Below are 14,413 nucleotides of genomic sequence, written 5' to 3'. Positions count from 1 at the left end.
GTGAAAGTAATTTATGAGGTATAGTAAAATAAATACAATTCGGAATCATCAAACACCTTGGGACCCGTAGTTTTGACTGACTACTTCGCCGGGACTTCTGCATGTGGTCCGGGGCATGTGGTATTTGTATACCAATGTATGCTAACACTCATTAGCGCCAATACGGCTTGAAATGTGGGGGAACAATCGGCCTGAATTGTCAAAAAGTGGCTGAAGAGAAAAGAAATGGGCCATTTTTTGCGAAAGGTGGGGAGAACACTTCCCCCTGAATTGACACCCTAACACTACACCCATTGTATATAGTAACATCCAGCCAATTCCTGCATGATATTCTTAATTCTAACCCCATTCTTGCACCAATACAGAAGAAGTAGACCCGTGCACTGCTAATGAATGCGATGTTAATGCCCAGTGTACCCCTGTCAGAGCTGGCTATATCTGCACCTGTAATCAGTTTTACCAAGGAGATGGTTATACATGTACCAGTAAGTAATATTGTACCCCAGAGAAGATATTTTACACTTCCCAGAATCCTTTGTAACATGATGCATCACCTACTTTCATCAAATGACACTGCTATTACTTTGTAAATGTTCTGTTTGTTTTCATGTTGAGAATAGATAGGCTAAACATGGGTCGATAGTCATGAAATAAACATAATTTGCAAGCTCTGTATGCTTTCTGTTCATTGAGGTACCACTGGTCACTATCGACCCATGTTGCACTGTATATCAAATCAGTACAGAAAATTGAAATGAAGAAATGCATTGTGGGAAGTGTAAGATATCTTCTCTTTTGCACCTCTGGTTAGATAGATAGATATAAATATTATTATCTTTTCACTCATTACATATAGAATAATACATCAGAATAACACATAAAGCTATAAAGAATAATTAATACATAAACTATAAAATAATCAAATCAATCTAACATGCAAGGAGGCAATTTTGACAATTGCGTACTGCTATTTCTAAAGTGATTCTTACCTACTTGGTTGCAAGATGCCAATTTTCTTGTATTTTCCGCTTGTTATTATTATTTAAATGGGGGGGGGGCACTTAACACAAATGACCATACGGGTATGTTCCCCCGGAAAGACCCTCTATATTTGACCAAAATAGAGCTCCGAAAGACCCTTGATTGAATTTGATAATTTCAGCTCTAAAAGACCCAAAAATTGCTCATTCCTCATAAAGACCTACCACCTCAAAATTCCGGGGGAACATACCCATCAAAATTTTATGATGTGCCCCCGGGTATTTAGCTCACATTTTCAAAGTGGCTTTCAACATGAAATTCACAGTATTTTCCAGTATGTCCTCAGAATTTACCAAGAAATACCAATATTTATACCAAAATTATAACGTAAACTCACTGATTCAAATTTCCCACTGCAAAATCTCACATGGCGTTACTCTCAACTTGAGACCAGCCAAACTATGGTACATTTGTAACACATCATCATTATTTAATTAATTCTCAGGAGAGACAGTAAACAGATGTGATAATTGCGATGGCAACGCTCAGTGTATACCATTGGCTAATGGATTCAGATGTGTTTGCAACGCTGGGTATGAAGGAGATGGAAGATCATGTCGAGGTATGTATGGGTACAATGTATAAATATGTGGGGTGCGTTTGTTTTCACCGACAATCGTGGACCCACCTATGATATTTCACCCATAAAGTGCAACGGTGGACGTCCATGGTGGTAAGAGGGGACTATATGCCATAATACATATGGGGTACGCCCTTAGTAGGTGCAATATACCAGGTCCACGATTTAGAGGTTAAATATCATATCTTACTACAAAAGTCCATGCTGTCAATAGGGAAATGTCAATGTGTAGAGGTCCATGGTTATGCTGTTAACTACATAGGATGCTCATAGGGTCCATGTTTGTTGGTGAAAATATGTAATTGGGTGTGTGGGGGTGTATGTGTGGGGGTCACAATCATGCACTCGAACTCGCTCACTATCAAAGACATTTGTGTGTTTTCAATTGCACAACCGGGGACATCTGCCAACTGGGGATGTCCCAGCTTGGCAGGACTGTACCCACTGTGTGTGCATTTGTAACCATTGGCAATTAAGGACACCCCATGAGAAACCTGTGTAAGTAAAAATATTCTCCCAAAACACAAAATCTGGGTCAGTCGGGCCCGTTTTTTCTGTTGCCCTACAGGCAAATATTTTATTTTAGCCCCACCAAATGACGGTCTGTTTTCATGGTTTGTCTGTGTGTAGATATTGATGAGTGTCAACAAGGTGGTGCTGTAGCCTGTCACCCAAATGCGGAATGTTACAACACAGAAGGAAGTTACAACTGTTATTGTGGACAAGGATTTGTTGGTGATGGAAGGACATGCACAGGTAAAAGAAAACAAATAAAAATTCCCTTTAAAAGGAAATGGTTAATTACATGTATAATCCTTTGATTGGTCAGGTTATTTACAATAATACAATTGTTTGAGTATTTTGCTGCAAACCTTTGACGAGAGTGTACTTCCACAATGTTAAGAAGGCATCTCTGAACCATTATAGTATGTGTGCTTTACGCTTAATTCTGCCGCCAAATGTGTCGTATGCGTTGTGAGTTGCGCCTTGTCAACATTGCGGAAGTACGCTCTAGTCAAAGGTTTACAACAAGTTACTTTAACCTTGAATCAATCAAGGTCACTACTACAGCAAGCAATACATTAACTTGACTAATTTTCAGCAAACCTATGCATAAGTCCAGCAATAAAGGTCTTTGACTCTGGAGCAAGAGGTCCCTGGTCCAATTCCCCGGTGGAGACAAATATCAAAAATGTATTTTCTGCTCTCTCCATTACTGCATTTGAACTGTGGGGAAGATGCATTGAATGACAAAGATCTCACCGCCAGTTCCAATCAGGGTAACACCTGGCTGTCAGCACACCCTACCCTGGGGATCATGTTTTCATGCTAATTAACACCCTTCCCCTAGTAAGCACCCCTACAGAGTGACAACTGTCTATGCACCACTTTTTTAATGCTCCTGTGCAACAGGGACTGAGCTACAGCTCTCCTTAAACTGATATAGGAGAGTGATTTTAGCTCTCCTTAGTTGACCATTCTCTCCTTACATTCTATTGTAAATGCACTAAACAGCTCTCCTTGAAGGCTCCAGAAGAGCTATTTAATGCTCTCCTGCAAATTCCAAGACAGTCCCTGGTACAATGAAATTGGGCTATTCCAGTTGAACTTCATACACCCCTTGTATTATTATGTTTTCAGAAATTCCTCGACCAAGACCAAGTGATGCTTTTCTTATGTTCGCCCAAGGCATGAATCTTATGCGCATGCCTCTTGATCCTAATGTGAAGGGTGGCAAGATCATCATGCGCAACGGACAGACGATTGTTGGAGTAAGCTATGACTGTCAAGATGAATACGCTTATTGGACGGATGTATCGACAAGGTCTATCAATCGTGCCAAGTATGACGGTTCCGACTATCAACAACTTGTGTACAATGGTAAGATTCAATTTAGAAATATTTTGTTTTCTTTGAGCAAGTTCATTAGGAATGTTAATTTCAACTGTGGATTTTGCGAATTCACGCTGGCGTAAGTTGGAACTTGTGCAGTAAAAAAACAAACAATTCTCACCTATTATGAGTTGATCATAGTGTAACAGACATGAGAATGAACTCTTATGACAAAACTGGTAAATATTTGAAAAACCCTGAGTAAATTTGGCTAAAAACATTTGGACAAATCTGGACAATAAAACAATTCAGAAATTTTAGAATTAAAAAATTGAAACTTGTCGTCTGCATTCTAGGCGACATCCGCGTGGTTTGGGAAATTGTTTGTTGTTGGGTACAGAGAATATTCTGTAGAAGGATGGCAACTACAGCTTTGAGACAGTCAGTATTTCACTAATTAAACTTTCAGCATAAACAAGCCTGTTTTTGCTTAGTTTTGACAAATTTCCATTTTCATGCATCTCTTGTCTATAAGTGCCGTAGCCAGTACAACCAGTGATACTCATAGAGGTAGAGGGTGGTCGTGTAGATTGGTGTGCTAAGCTATAATAGGTCTGAAGGTTGTAAAGATAATGATTTTTCTCATTTCTCCTCTATCCCACTCATTGTGTCCCGAAATGTGCAGACACCACAGCGGGCCGGTGCACGATGTGCAGTGGTTCAGAGAGTAACGTAAAATGATAGTCCCATCCCATGTACCAGAAGAGCAATATCTGGACATGTAAAAGTTACAGGCCTTTTTGTAAAGAGCAGGAGATCAGCCCTGGCATGTTGTCTGTCACACTCAGCATTGAGGCCAACTTGCGCTGCCCCTAGTGGTTTGGCAGCATATCGACCCGTGGCACACTTTGAGGGATGTTACCATCCAGAATGCATTGCATGGATAAATTTATTATTATTATTGTTAATGTTATTGTTATTGTTATTATTATTTTTGTCTAGGCCTCAGCAGCCCAGAAGGTATTGCAGTGGATCATCTGAGTCGCAACATGTACTGGACGGATTCTGGGTTTGACCAAATTGAGGTATCTAAAATAGATGGCAGTAACAGGAAGCTACTGTTTGATACAGATCTGGTGAATCCACGTGGTATAGCAGTAGATCCTATCGGAGGGTAAGATATAACTCGCTCATTTTTAGTCTTCTTTCACATTATGAATATTATTGAGTTTAAGAATGCTAATGAGTTTAATATTAATTAGTATGAATATTAATGTTTATGAATGTATTATTTGTACACAGGTTGCTCTATTGGAGTGACTGGGATCGTAACAATCCTAAGATTGAGAAGTCCTGGTTAGATGGTACGAATCGTGAAGTTTTGATTGACAACAACTTGGGCCTACCTAATGGACTAACAATTGATTATACCTCACAGCAGATATGCTGGGCCGATGCAGGTAAATATAAACACCAATCCGAAAACACCATTACTGCGGTGTCCCGGACGTAAAACTGCAGTGTCCCAAAGTCGAGGGTTCCATCATTTACTTGTTAGTGTGCTATACAGAATTGTACACAACAGTAACTTTCAATACACAATCATGAATTGATTGAACAAATTAAATCTCCTGCACTGGTACATCTGCGGTTCCGTTAATAGAAGGCCAAATACCGTAAACACTTCTCGGATTGGTGTATAGGAATATTGATATATGAGTAATCTGAAATATTCAAAACACGTTTGTATAATTTCACTTGCATACATTTTACACACAAAAAAAAAGCATAAGCACAAACTTTTTTGCTGCAATACATCCTTTATGTATTAAATAAGTACCAAGTTCTCAAAAGTTTGTTTTTGTAACAAACATGCTTGTGTTTTAAATATGCATTTGTTTATCTGTCACAGACTTGTATTTCTTGAACTTACCCTTTTATAATAAGTAAAGTCAAGGCAAGGGGCCGATTCATTACCAAATGTGGAAAATGAGCAATCTAGATGTCTTTTAGAGCTTTTGGGAGCTGAAATGTCCAAAATAGGGATCTTTTTGAGGGAGCAATATACCTGTATGGTCATTTGTGTTAAGTGCCTCCCCTGGGCCATTAATTGCTATTAAAATTAAAGAGTAACATCTTAATGCATACAATCTCTTTTACATTGCAGGTACAAAGAAGATAGAATGCATGAATCTGAATGGCAACACAGCAACTCGCTACACGGTCTTCCCATCATCTGAATATCCATTTGGTCTGACTGCAAATAACAATAATATCTATTGGACTGATTGGGATAGGTAAGAGAACTCCCCAGGATGGGGGTGGATGGGTAACCAAATAGGGTAGGGGTGGGTTGTTTGAGATAGGGACTTCTTGCTACACTATTTTCACATCTTCTAATTATCCATTCGGTCTGACTGCAAATAACTACAATCTCTATTGGATCAACTGGGATAGAAACACCCCCAGGGTGGGGATGGGTAGCCAAATAGAGTAGGGGTAGGTTGTTTGAGGTAGGCTTGTCACAGATCTCACATCATCTGATTATCCAGTCGATCTGACTGCCAATAATTACAATCTCTATTGGATCAACTGGGATAGATAAAGAGAAACTCCCCGGGGTGGGGGTGGGTAGCCAAATAGGGTGGGGTAGGTTGTCTGAAGTAGGGACTTCTTGCTACACAGTGTTCCAGTCATCTGAATATCCATTCGGTTTGACTGCAAATAACTACAATCTCTATTGGACTGACTGGGATAGGTAAGAGAACTCCCAAGGGTGGGGTGGGTGGCCACATAGGGTAGGGGTTTGGTCTGACTTTAAACAACAACGAACAGTCTGTTGAAGCTAGTTACTGGTATTATGGTGATATAAACATACTTGTTTCCAATTTGCAGGCTTAATTGCATGTAAACAATTTCTAATTGCGCCTACTTCTATTCGGTCAAGGCAAAAAAACTTTCAAAGCTACAGCAAACTATGTTTTTTTTATGTGTTTTTAGCCTGCTGTTTCTTGTTTTTGCAGCAAAACCAGACAAAACCATCCTGTTTTGTTTAACACAGCTGCAAAACAAGCACACAATTAGACCTATTTAAAGTACACTGCAAAATTCCTGGCGGCAGAGTGACTACATCGCACTGGATCTCTGCAGTCACCACCGCCATCACGCCATAATAACCTACCTTATGGTGGCCGACAGAGTCACTACAGGAGAGTGACTACATCGGAAACAAGGCAGTAGGGTACTATGCAGCAGTGTCATCACGCAGTGACTACAACTGCTAGCCTCCGATGTGTTACCTGCTCGATGCCGCATCGGCGACTCATATGATGTACACCACTGACTAGATTCCGACAGTGGTCCACATCTTGTAGTCTTCAAGGTGACTACGCTGCCAAAAGGTCGTTGACCGAACCCTGTTATGAGTTCGAACACTCTGGAGACGCGCGCGTATATCTACAAAATACGCGCTGGTGATGATAAATACGCGTATCATGCTTGTTTACTGCTTGTATGAATGGAATGATGTTGGTTTTAGAATTAATTGATTGATGCATGCTTTACTGCAGTGCATGGGTGTGTGGCCGTACTGCCGCGATGCCGTCTTTGTTTTTTTATCGTGCTTTTGCATTCTTTATAATCATTTATGTTTCAACTGTGATATATACTTCCGATTCATTTTGTTTCATTTATTTGATGTTCTCTTTTATATAATTTTAATTCTTTTAGTGCTGTCTGTTTAATAATCTCATCAACAGTGTGTGTTTAATTTGCAGTTCTTGTTCTTTATTTGTTTGTTTCATTTCAAACGTTTTTATTTTGTTCATTTGTTTGCTTGTTTTCCTACAAAACTTATATCATAATCATTGCTTTGTTTACTTCAGTGGTTAGATGGCATGTTTTGCAATCAAATTAGGCCTATTTTTTCATATTTTGCATGATAACGTTATATAGGCCTATTGACACTTTTTTTTATTGAATTAAACTGTGTTTTTAAATGTTTTAAAAGAGATATTTATTTTATTTTCAGCCGAAGTTCGCCTATAGGCCTAGCATTTTCAATTTATACATTTTGATTTGCCAAAACTTTACTCATTTTGAAGCAAGAATGTTTCTGTTATATTTAAAATTGATTTATAGGCCTAGCATGCATTTTGTTTTACTTCTTGCCACTTTCCTAAATATAGGCCTACTACAAATTTATACTTTTACTGCCGGCTGTAAGATTATGCAAAACTTTGGCTTGTGTTATTTTCCTTTTCCGTTTTTCAAAATGGTGTTTTTATAGGCCTATTAGTTTGATTCCTTTTTCACGTTGATTTTTTTACGTTATCAAATTATGCCTATAAATCGGGAATTTTTTATTTGTATTTTGTTGCCATTGTCGCCGACTGGAGACTCAGAGGTAAACTTTTGTTTGCTGTGTATTTTTGTAAACTTGATGCATGCACTTTTTAAAAATAGCTAACTTGTTTATGTTGCTTGAGTTTGATATTCACTTAATTATATTTCACTAAATTTTGTTTTTATTTATTCTAATCAATAGGCCTATAGGCATATTGCAGTGTTGGTTTGAAATTTTTTATCACGCAAATATTAATATTATTGTTATAATTATTAATTTATTTTACACATTTAACATTTTAATTCATCAATAGGCCTACATGATTCTTATAATATTCCTACTTTTAACTTCTTTATTTGCAATTTTTCTCAAGTTGTTTTTTTTCAAGTGTTTCTTTGTTTCTTCCATTCTTTGCATGTTTATTGGTTTCTTCATGTTTATTTATTTCTTTTTTTTATTATTTATTTAGTTATTCAAATAACCATCAATTAAGAAAAATGTATCTTATTCATCATATTAGTTTATTGAATTACGGTATACTTTGTTTACTTATCATGTTTATTTCTTTTACTAACAAATTTATTTTATTCATCTAATATTTTCCTTATTTTTGAAGTTCAGTTTGCAATTTCCCCCTTCCTAATCCCTTAAAAAATGCAAGAAATAAAAAAAATTAATTCAATAAATCAAGAGAATATAAAAAATATGGCAATAAAAGCAAAACCGGCAACCCAAAACCCCGGTACTGAGCACCCAGGCCCAGTCGCGTAGTCACACCGGTGTGACTCTCCTCTGAAGTCACCGCGCGCCAAGTCACTCTGTAGAAACCTAGGAGGCTGGCTACCCGGCTATTTCGGACCGGCGATATGGAAAACCGAGGTGTGGTTTCCGATGGAGTGACATTGATGTGACATCGGCGTCACACAGATGAGAATCTTGCAGTGTAGTTTTTAGCACTTCCGTGATCTGAGTACGCGCTGGTAATCAATTGCATAGAACCTGGTACCTCCGACCTTCTCATTCAATTGCATTGGCTTCCAATCCAGGACCGAATTCTTTTTAAACTCCTGCTTTATGTTTTCAAGTGCTCTCAGGGCCGTGCCCCCTATTATCTTTGTGAGCTTCTTTCAGCCTATGCTCCCGGAAGAGAATTGAGATCTTCTTCCGATAAGACCCTGCTTAGTCAGCCTAGGGCACATAGAGGATCTGGTTTAAATACCTTCTCTGTCTCTGGCACGAGGGAATGGAACAAACTCCCTAAAGCCATCAGGGAGTCTCCATCAATTCCAGTTTTCAGGAAGAAACTGAAAACTCACCTTTTCAGTTAGCTTCTTTCTTGTTCCACTGTGTTTCTTTTTTCCCCATCCTTTCTCTCCTTGTTCAGCGCCTTGATAAATTTTAAAGGCGCTATATAAATACCTTTATGTATGTATGTATGTATGTATAGAAATGGTGATTGGTGAGGTCTCCTCCCTTTTCACGCGCAGATGACCAATGGGCTAATCATCTTTAATCATCTTGTTCTCAAGACAGTTGATCAGCGGGCCAATCAGTGTGATTTTTAATAACTTCTGTATTTACGCTTGGGTACGCTCGGTGCACAGCACAGACCATGGAAATAATAAAGAAATTACATCAGGACTACTTACTCCTGTTGAAATGGGTGCACTTTATACTAAGCCTTCAACAATTTTGATTTTCCAGTCGCAATATCCAGGCTATTAACAAGAATGGTGGTTTAACGAGTGAGTCGCTGCAATTACCTAAAGGAGGCAATGGGAAGGTCTATGGAGTCACTGCTGTCACATCCTGCCCTGGAGGTACGTACTGACCCTAAAATAATCTATTTGGGCTGTTCTACTTAAAATCCACACTACCCCTGTGGAAGATTCGGAAAATATCTTCCGCAGGGGGACAATGAATTTCAAATGCATTAAAGTTTGTTTGGGTTATATAAGGCAGATATTATTCGGCTTTTGTTACTGCGCGTGTCAATAAAGTCCCAACTCACACTCGCGTAAATTCACATAAGCATACACCAGTCACGCATTACGCAACGCACAACTAGCGTGAGCATTGCGCCCAACTGCGTGCATGACATTTATATATCATTCTATATCAATATACTGTCTTATTTTTGTCCACCTTATATAAGCCGAACAAACTTTAGGCAGCTCCATTTGAAACTCACCCTCCACCTGTGAAAGATTCAGGTTTAACTTTCTTACAGGGTGTATGAAATTCAAATGGAGCGGCCTTAAGTTCTTCTCTTGTAAAAACTGTTTTCATACAAATTGATACAATCAACATAATCGTGATGTGGTATACAGAGCTGCCAACATTTGAATCTTGAAAAAAGGGAGATTTCCTGTTGCAATCAGGGAAATTTGTCAAAATGTGTACATCTTACTGGATGAAACCATTTCCTTTTCAGGGAGATGACCAAAAATTAAGGGTTCTGAAGGTTTAAAAGTAGGGAGTCTCCTGCAAAAAGAGGGAGAGTTGGCAGCTCTGGGTATATCAAAAATAGACACTTTTGGGCAGGATATCAATTTTGAGTGTTTTAATATCTTAGATATAAAGATATTTTGCTCCACAATGCTGTTTTCCCCAATGAAATTCAGACATTCCTAAGCGAAGATATTGAGTAAATAAGTTATGGTATTATAAAATTGGATATTGAGATATCGCCCTTTAAAAATATTATTGACAATGTTGAGAGTAGGAATGACCTTGAAAAATGTCTGAAAAAATACAAGAAGTCAGTTTATTCCAGTCTAAAACTATCAGACAATATTTTTTTAAATGTCTAAAAACATTATAATTAACATCACAAATTTGACAAATTCTGTAACAAACCCAAATTGAGAAAAAATCACCCCCAGATTTTTTGCTATTTCTCCATTTACAATCTTACCCAAAAGTATCTCCTTTCGATATATACCACGTCCGTCACATATGCCTATATTAAACAAAACCATATTGAACAAAAGAAGAACCATATTGAACAAAAGAAGGAATATTAATATATAAGTTACCTTCTTATGTTCTTGATGTTTTCAGGCTCCAATGCATGTCAATTCAGCAATGGTGGTTGTAGTAGTCTATGTCTGCCAACACCAGGAAACCGCCGTGTATGTGCCTGTCCTACCACAGAGGCTGGTAATGAAATCCCATGTGTACCATGAGGTAAGTATACAACTCTGGACCACAATGGCATCTCCCAATGGCATAGTTCAATAACCTCAATTAAACACTCATAGTGCAAAATTTGACATCAAGTTGCAGAGTATGAGTTTTTGTACCCAAATTTTCTAAGGTCATTCAATGAATGTATGAATGTGCAATTGTATTGGGGTTAAAGAACTGTGCCTTGATAGATGATCATGTTGTGGATCCCAGTGTAATAAGTGGAATAGACACCAAATTGGGCTACTTGACGATCACTTGTCGCACCCAAAAAAATCATGCCTACAAGATTGGGCTACTTTAATTGCTAATACTAACTTTTTATATAGTTGAAAATGATGAGTCTGACAAGTTGCCCCAAGTAAGTTAGCTGCTGGCCTAGGGAACTTTGAGTGCATTTCTACTGAGCAAACGATTTCCGGTGAATTTGAGTAAATTCGGAGAGGAATATGCGGTCACAGCCCAGTAGAAACAGATTGGGTGAGGGTGAATGTGGGGTGATGCAAGTGAACCTCACCGTCAATAGTGATGAATATGCGGTAACGTTCTCAGTGGAAACAGTTCGGGTGAAGATTTGATGGGTGGCACAGGACGCAAACTTCAATACAGTGCGAGCATTCAAAATCGGACCTTGAAGGTCACAGAAAATATTTCCTAAACTTCCACCTTCACCACTTAGTACATGAGTAGTAAAAGGTACAGCGCAGTATAAAATGACAGCGAGAGGATTAAAATGCAGGTGAAAATCAAAGCGTGGTATTGTGAGGTGCTCATTATAATCATGCTGTTTGAGTCACCAAGATCCAACATGCTGTGGCATCTTTTCAGGATCTCATCCTACCAATATCAGACAAATCAGAAAATTAACAGATAAAAGTATTAACCCCCTGAGCACTACCTGCCGATCTAACATTGCCTCTGATTGGTCAATTACATGATATCACCAATCAGAATGGAGCTTTGCAAATAATAAACCCCAATTTTTTTGCATGGTGAAATTATTCTACTAATGTTGCTGATTGGTCCAATTGATAATGAAAACATCTTTTTGCCCAATCGGCAGGTAGTTTTCATGGGGTTAACAGATAAAAGTATTAAATAATGCCTGCTGTTTTGTCTCTTTTTTCCTTACAGAAGTGGGTGCAGCAAATGATTACAGACCACATAACTTGGTAACCTAGCAACAAAATGCAGGCTTGGTATTCATGATGACATTGTCTTCCTTGCTAACCTTATATTTATAGAACCAAACAAGATATCATGCATGGTCAGTGAATATAGCACTGGCTGTCATTTATGAATGTGGAGACTTGTGTTAAAATCCTTTTTCATTCATAATCATATTTTTAAGCTATGTCTCAAAGTGCTTGTGCATATTCAGTTTTTTAGCACATCCATTTCAGTTGAAATGGCTAATTCATTTTTTTTGCAGTAAAATCATGAAATTCCGAGAAATATTTTGAAGAAAATTTACTTGATTCGATACTTGCATTGTTTAGGTTACAATTGCACTTCAATTGTGTATATATGAACTGAATACTTTTGAACACTTGAAAAATCCCTGCATTTTGCATCAGTTTTTGAAATTGCCAAGCGCTTTGAGACATAGCATTATATTTTTTAGCCTAATCATATTTAAGCTTAATATTTTAAAAATATAAATACCATCAACATGTTTGTACCTTATTTAAGATAAATTATAGTATATCTGAACCATACTGTAGGATGAGCTATTCGAATTAAAACCCACACACCCCTCTGGAGGACATGACCTAAATCTCCCACACAGGAGATGTAGATTTCCAATGGAGCCACCTATTCAGGTAACCCCATTTGAAATTCACACCCCAGGGTGGTAGATTAAGGTCATATCTTCCACAGTGGGTGTATGGATTTCAACTGGAATAGCCCAGTACCTTGAATTCTGCAATAAAAGTAATAAAAACTTTCATCATCCATTTAAGTAATAGCACAGCAGTATTTCAATTGCCAAAGAGGTATTATAGTCATCGTCCTCATACAACTATTTTGATTGGTTACAAAAAGGGCTATATCATGTATTGAGCCAATCAGAGATATGGTAAGAAAAGTCAGTATGGCTGAAAGGGATTAAGCTTAAAATTGCTAAGAGATCTAAAAGCTCTTTTGATTGGTTACTGAGATGATTATATCATATAATTAACCAATCGGGAACACTGTAAGAAAGCAGTATGGAGTTAATTGAGGGAGATTTCCTTGATGTGATCATCTTTGATCATGATTTCTGATGTGCCATATACTGTTGTGTATACACTTCACACAGGTCAGGCATTAATGACAACAGTGAGTAGGCAATCTCTAAACAAAAATGAAAATGTGTAAATAGTTGTTTGTATCCTATATGCTGATCAAGACATTGGTTTGGAAGAACTCAGAAAAATAAGACAAAGAAATGTGTTACATGTACCCTCTGCAATCAGTCAAAATTTCAAAAATTGGCAAACAAAATACAAATGAATACTGAAACTAACTTACGATTTCAGGATTTTTTGTTACTTGTCATATTTTTGAAGTCTCATGCTTTTTAAGCAAATTAATGCTGGAATTGACAATTCTAAAAATGTTAACAGTATCCAATACCAATCAAGGTTTGAGCTCTATAGAGGTATTAAATTTGTCAAAAGCTAAGCATTGATATTGTATGATAAGCCCAACACTTGTGCAAAACTGTTTTATTAATAAGCTGAGATCTGGCTATTCCAGTTGAAATCCATCAACCCCCTATGGAAGACATGACCTTAATCTTCCACACAGGGGGTGTACATGTAGATCCATTCAGGTAACACCATTTGAAATTCACACCCCTGTGTGGAAGGTTAAGGTTGTGTCTTCCAGATGGGGTGTATGGATTTCAACTGGAATAGTCCATTGAAGTTGAGCATTAAGCAAAGAAAATTATAGACGGTGCACAATCTGAGGTTACTGTTCTGAACCCAGGCTAATTTTTGTACATTACAATGCATACATCCCATAGTATGGCCTTCTATAACAAAACACATACTGTGCTGAATAAAGCATAGTATCAACACATCCGTCAATAGCCTCAGATTGAGCATATTATGGAAAATTAATAACACACTGAAATTGAATGTAATTAAATCATGAAGCTCTTGTATATAATTTTTTATAAATATTAATTTTAGTTCTCAACTACATACAATATTGTACTTTTTTAAAAACATATTTACATTTTGGTGGTGGGATTCATAAAAAAAGACTATTAAGTTAGACTTGCGTGTATATGCTTCAATGCAAGATAGCGTGATCCTTTAGGGCAGACAACTCCATACAGATATGATTGGATGCTAGACAGATTCTCGTCAAATTTTCACACACCCACATAGTGTTGCTCCATATCAGGCAAAAAAAAAGGCTATGTCTCAAAG

The 14,413-nt window shown here is 37.7% G+C and overlaps 1 protein-coding gene across 3 annotated transcripts in view; it reads left to right on the top strand.

The window, feature by feature from the left end:
* Positions 1-13,908, top strand: part of LOC140145929 (nidogen-1-like) — a 67,271-nt gene extending 53,363 nt beyond the window's left edge. For 2 of the 3 annotated variants that reach the window (XM_072167663.1, XM_072167664.1), the window contains 10 exons: positions 366-485; positions 1,487-1,603; positions 2,252-2,377; positions 3,263-3,502; positions 4,457-4,628; positions 4,757-4,914; positions 5,622-5,751; positions 9,504-9,619; positions 10,863-10,988; positions 12,123-13,908. In XM_072167663.1, coding sequence (XP_072023764.1) covers positions 366-485; positions 1,487-1,603; positions 2,252-2,377; positions 3,263-3,502; positions 4,457-4,628; positions 4,757-4,914; positions 5,622-5,751; positions 9,504-9,619; positions 10,863-10,987 — 1,304 coding nt within the window. In that variant the 3' untranslated portion in view covers position 10,988; positions 12,123-13,908. The remainder of the gene's footprint in view (positions 1-365; positions 486-1,486; positions 1,604-2,251; positions 2,378-3,262; positions 3,503-4,456; positions 4,629-4,756; positions 4,915-5,621; positions 5,752-9,503; positions 9,620-10,862; positions 10,989-12,122) is intronic. The other variant, XM_072167665.1, reaches the window with a different exon arrangement.
* The last annotated feature ends 505 nt before the right edge of the window (positions 13,909-14,413 follow it).

The sequence above is a fragment of the Amphiura filiformis genome, chromosome 2, assembly GCF_039555335.1.
Source record: "Amphiura filiformis chromosome 2, Afil_fr2py, whole genome shotgun sequence".
In the NCBI taxonomy this organism is placed as follows: Eukaryota; Metazoa; Echinodermata; class Ophiuroidea; order Amphilepidida; family Amphiuridae; genus Amphiura; species Amphiura filiformis.
This window is presented reverse-complemented; position numbering and strand designations above follow the sequence as displayed.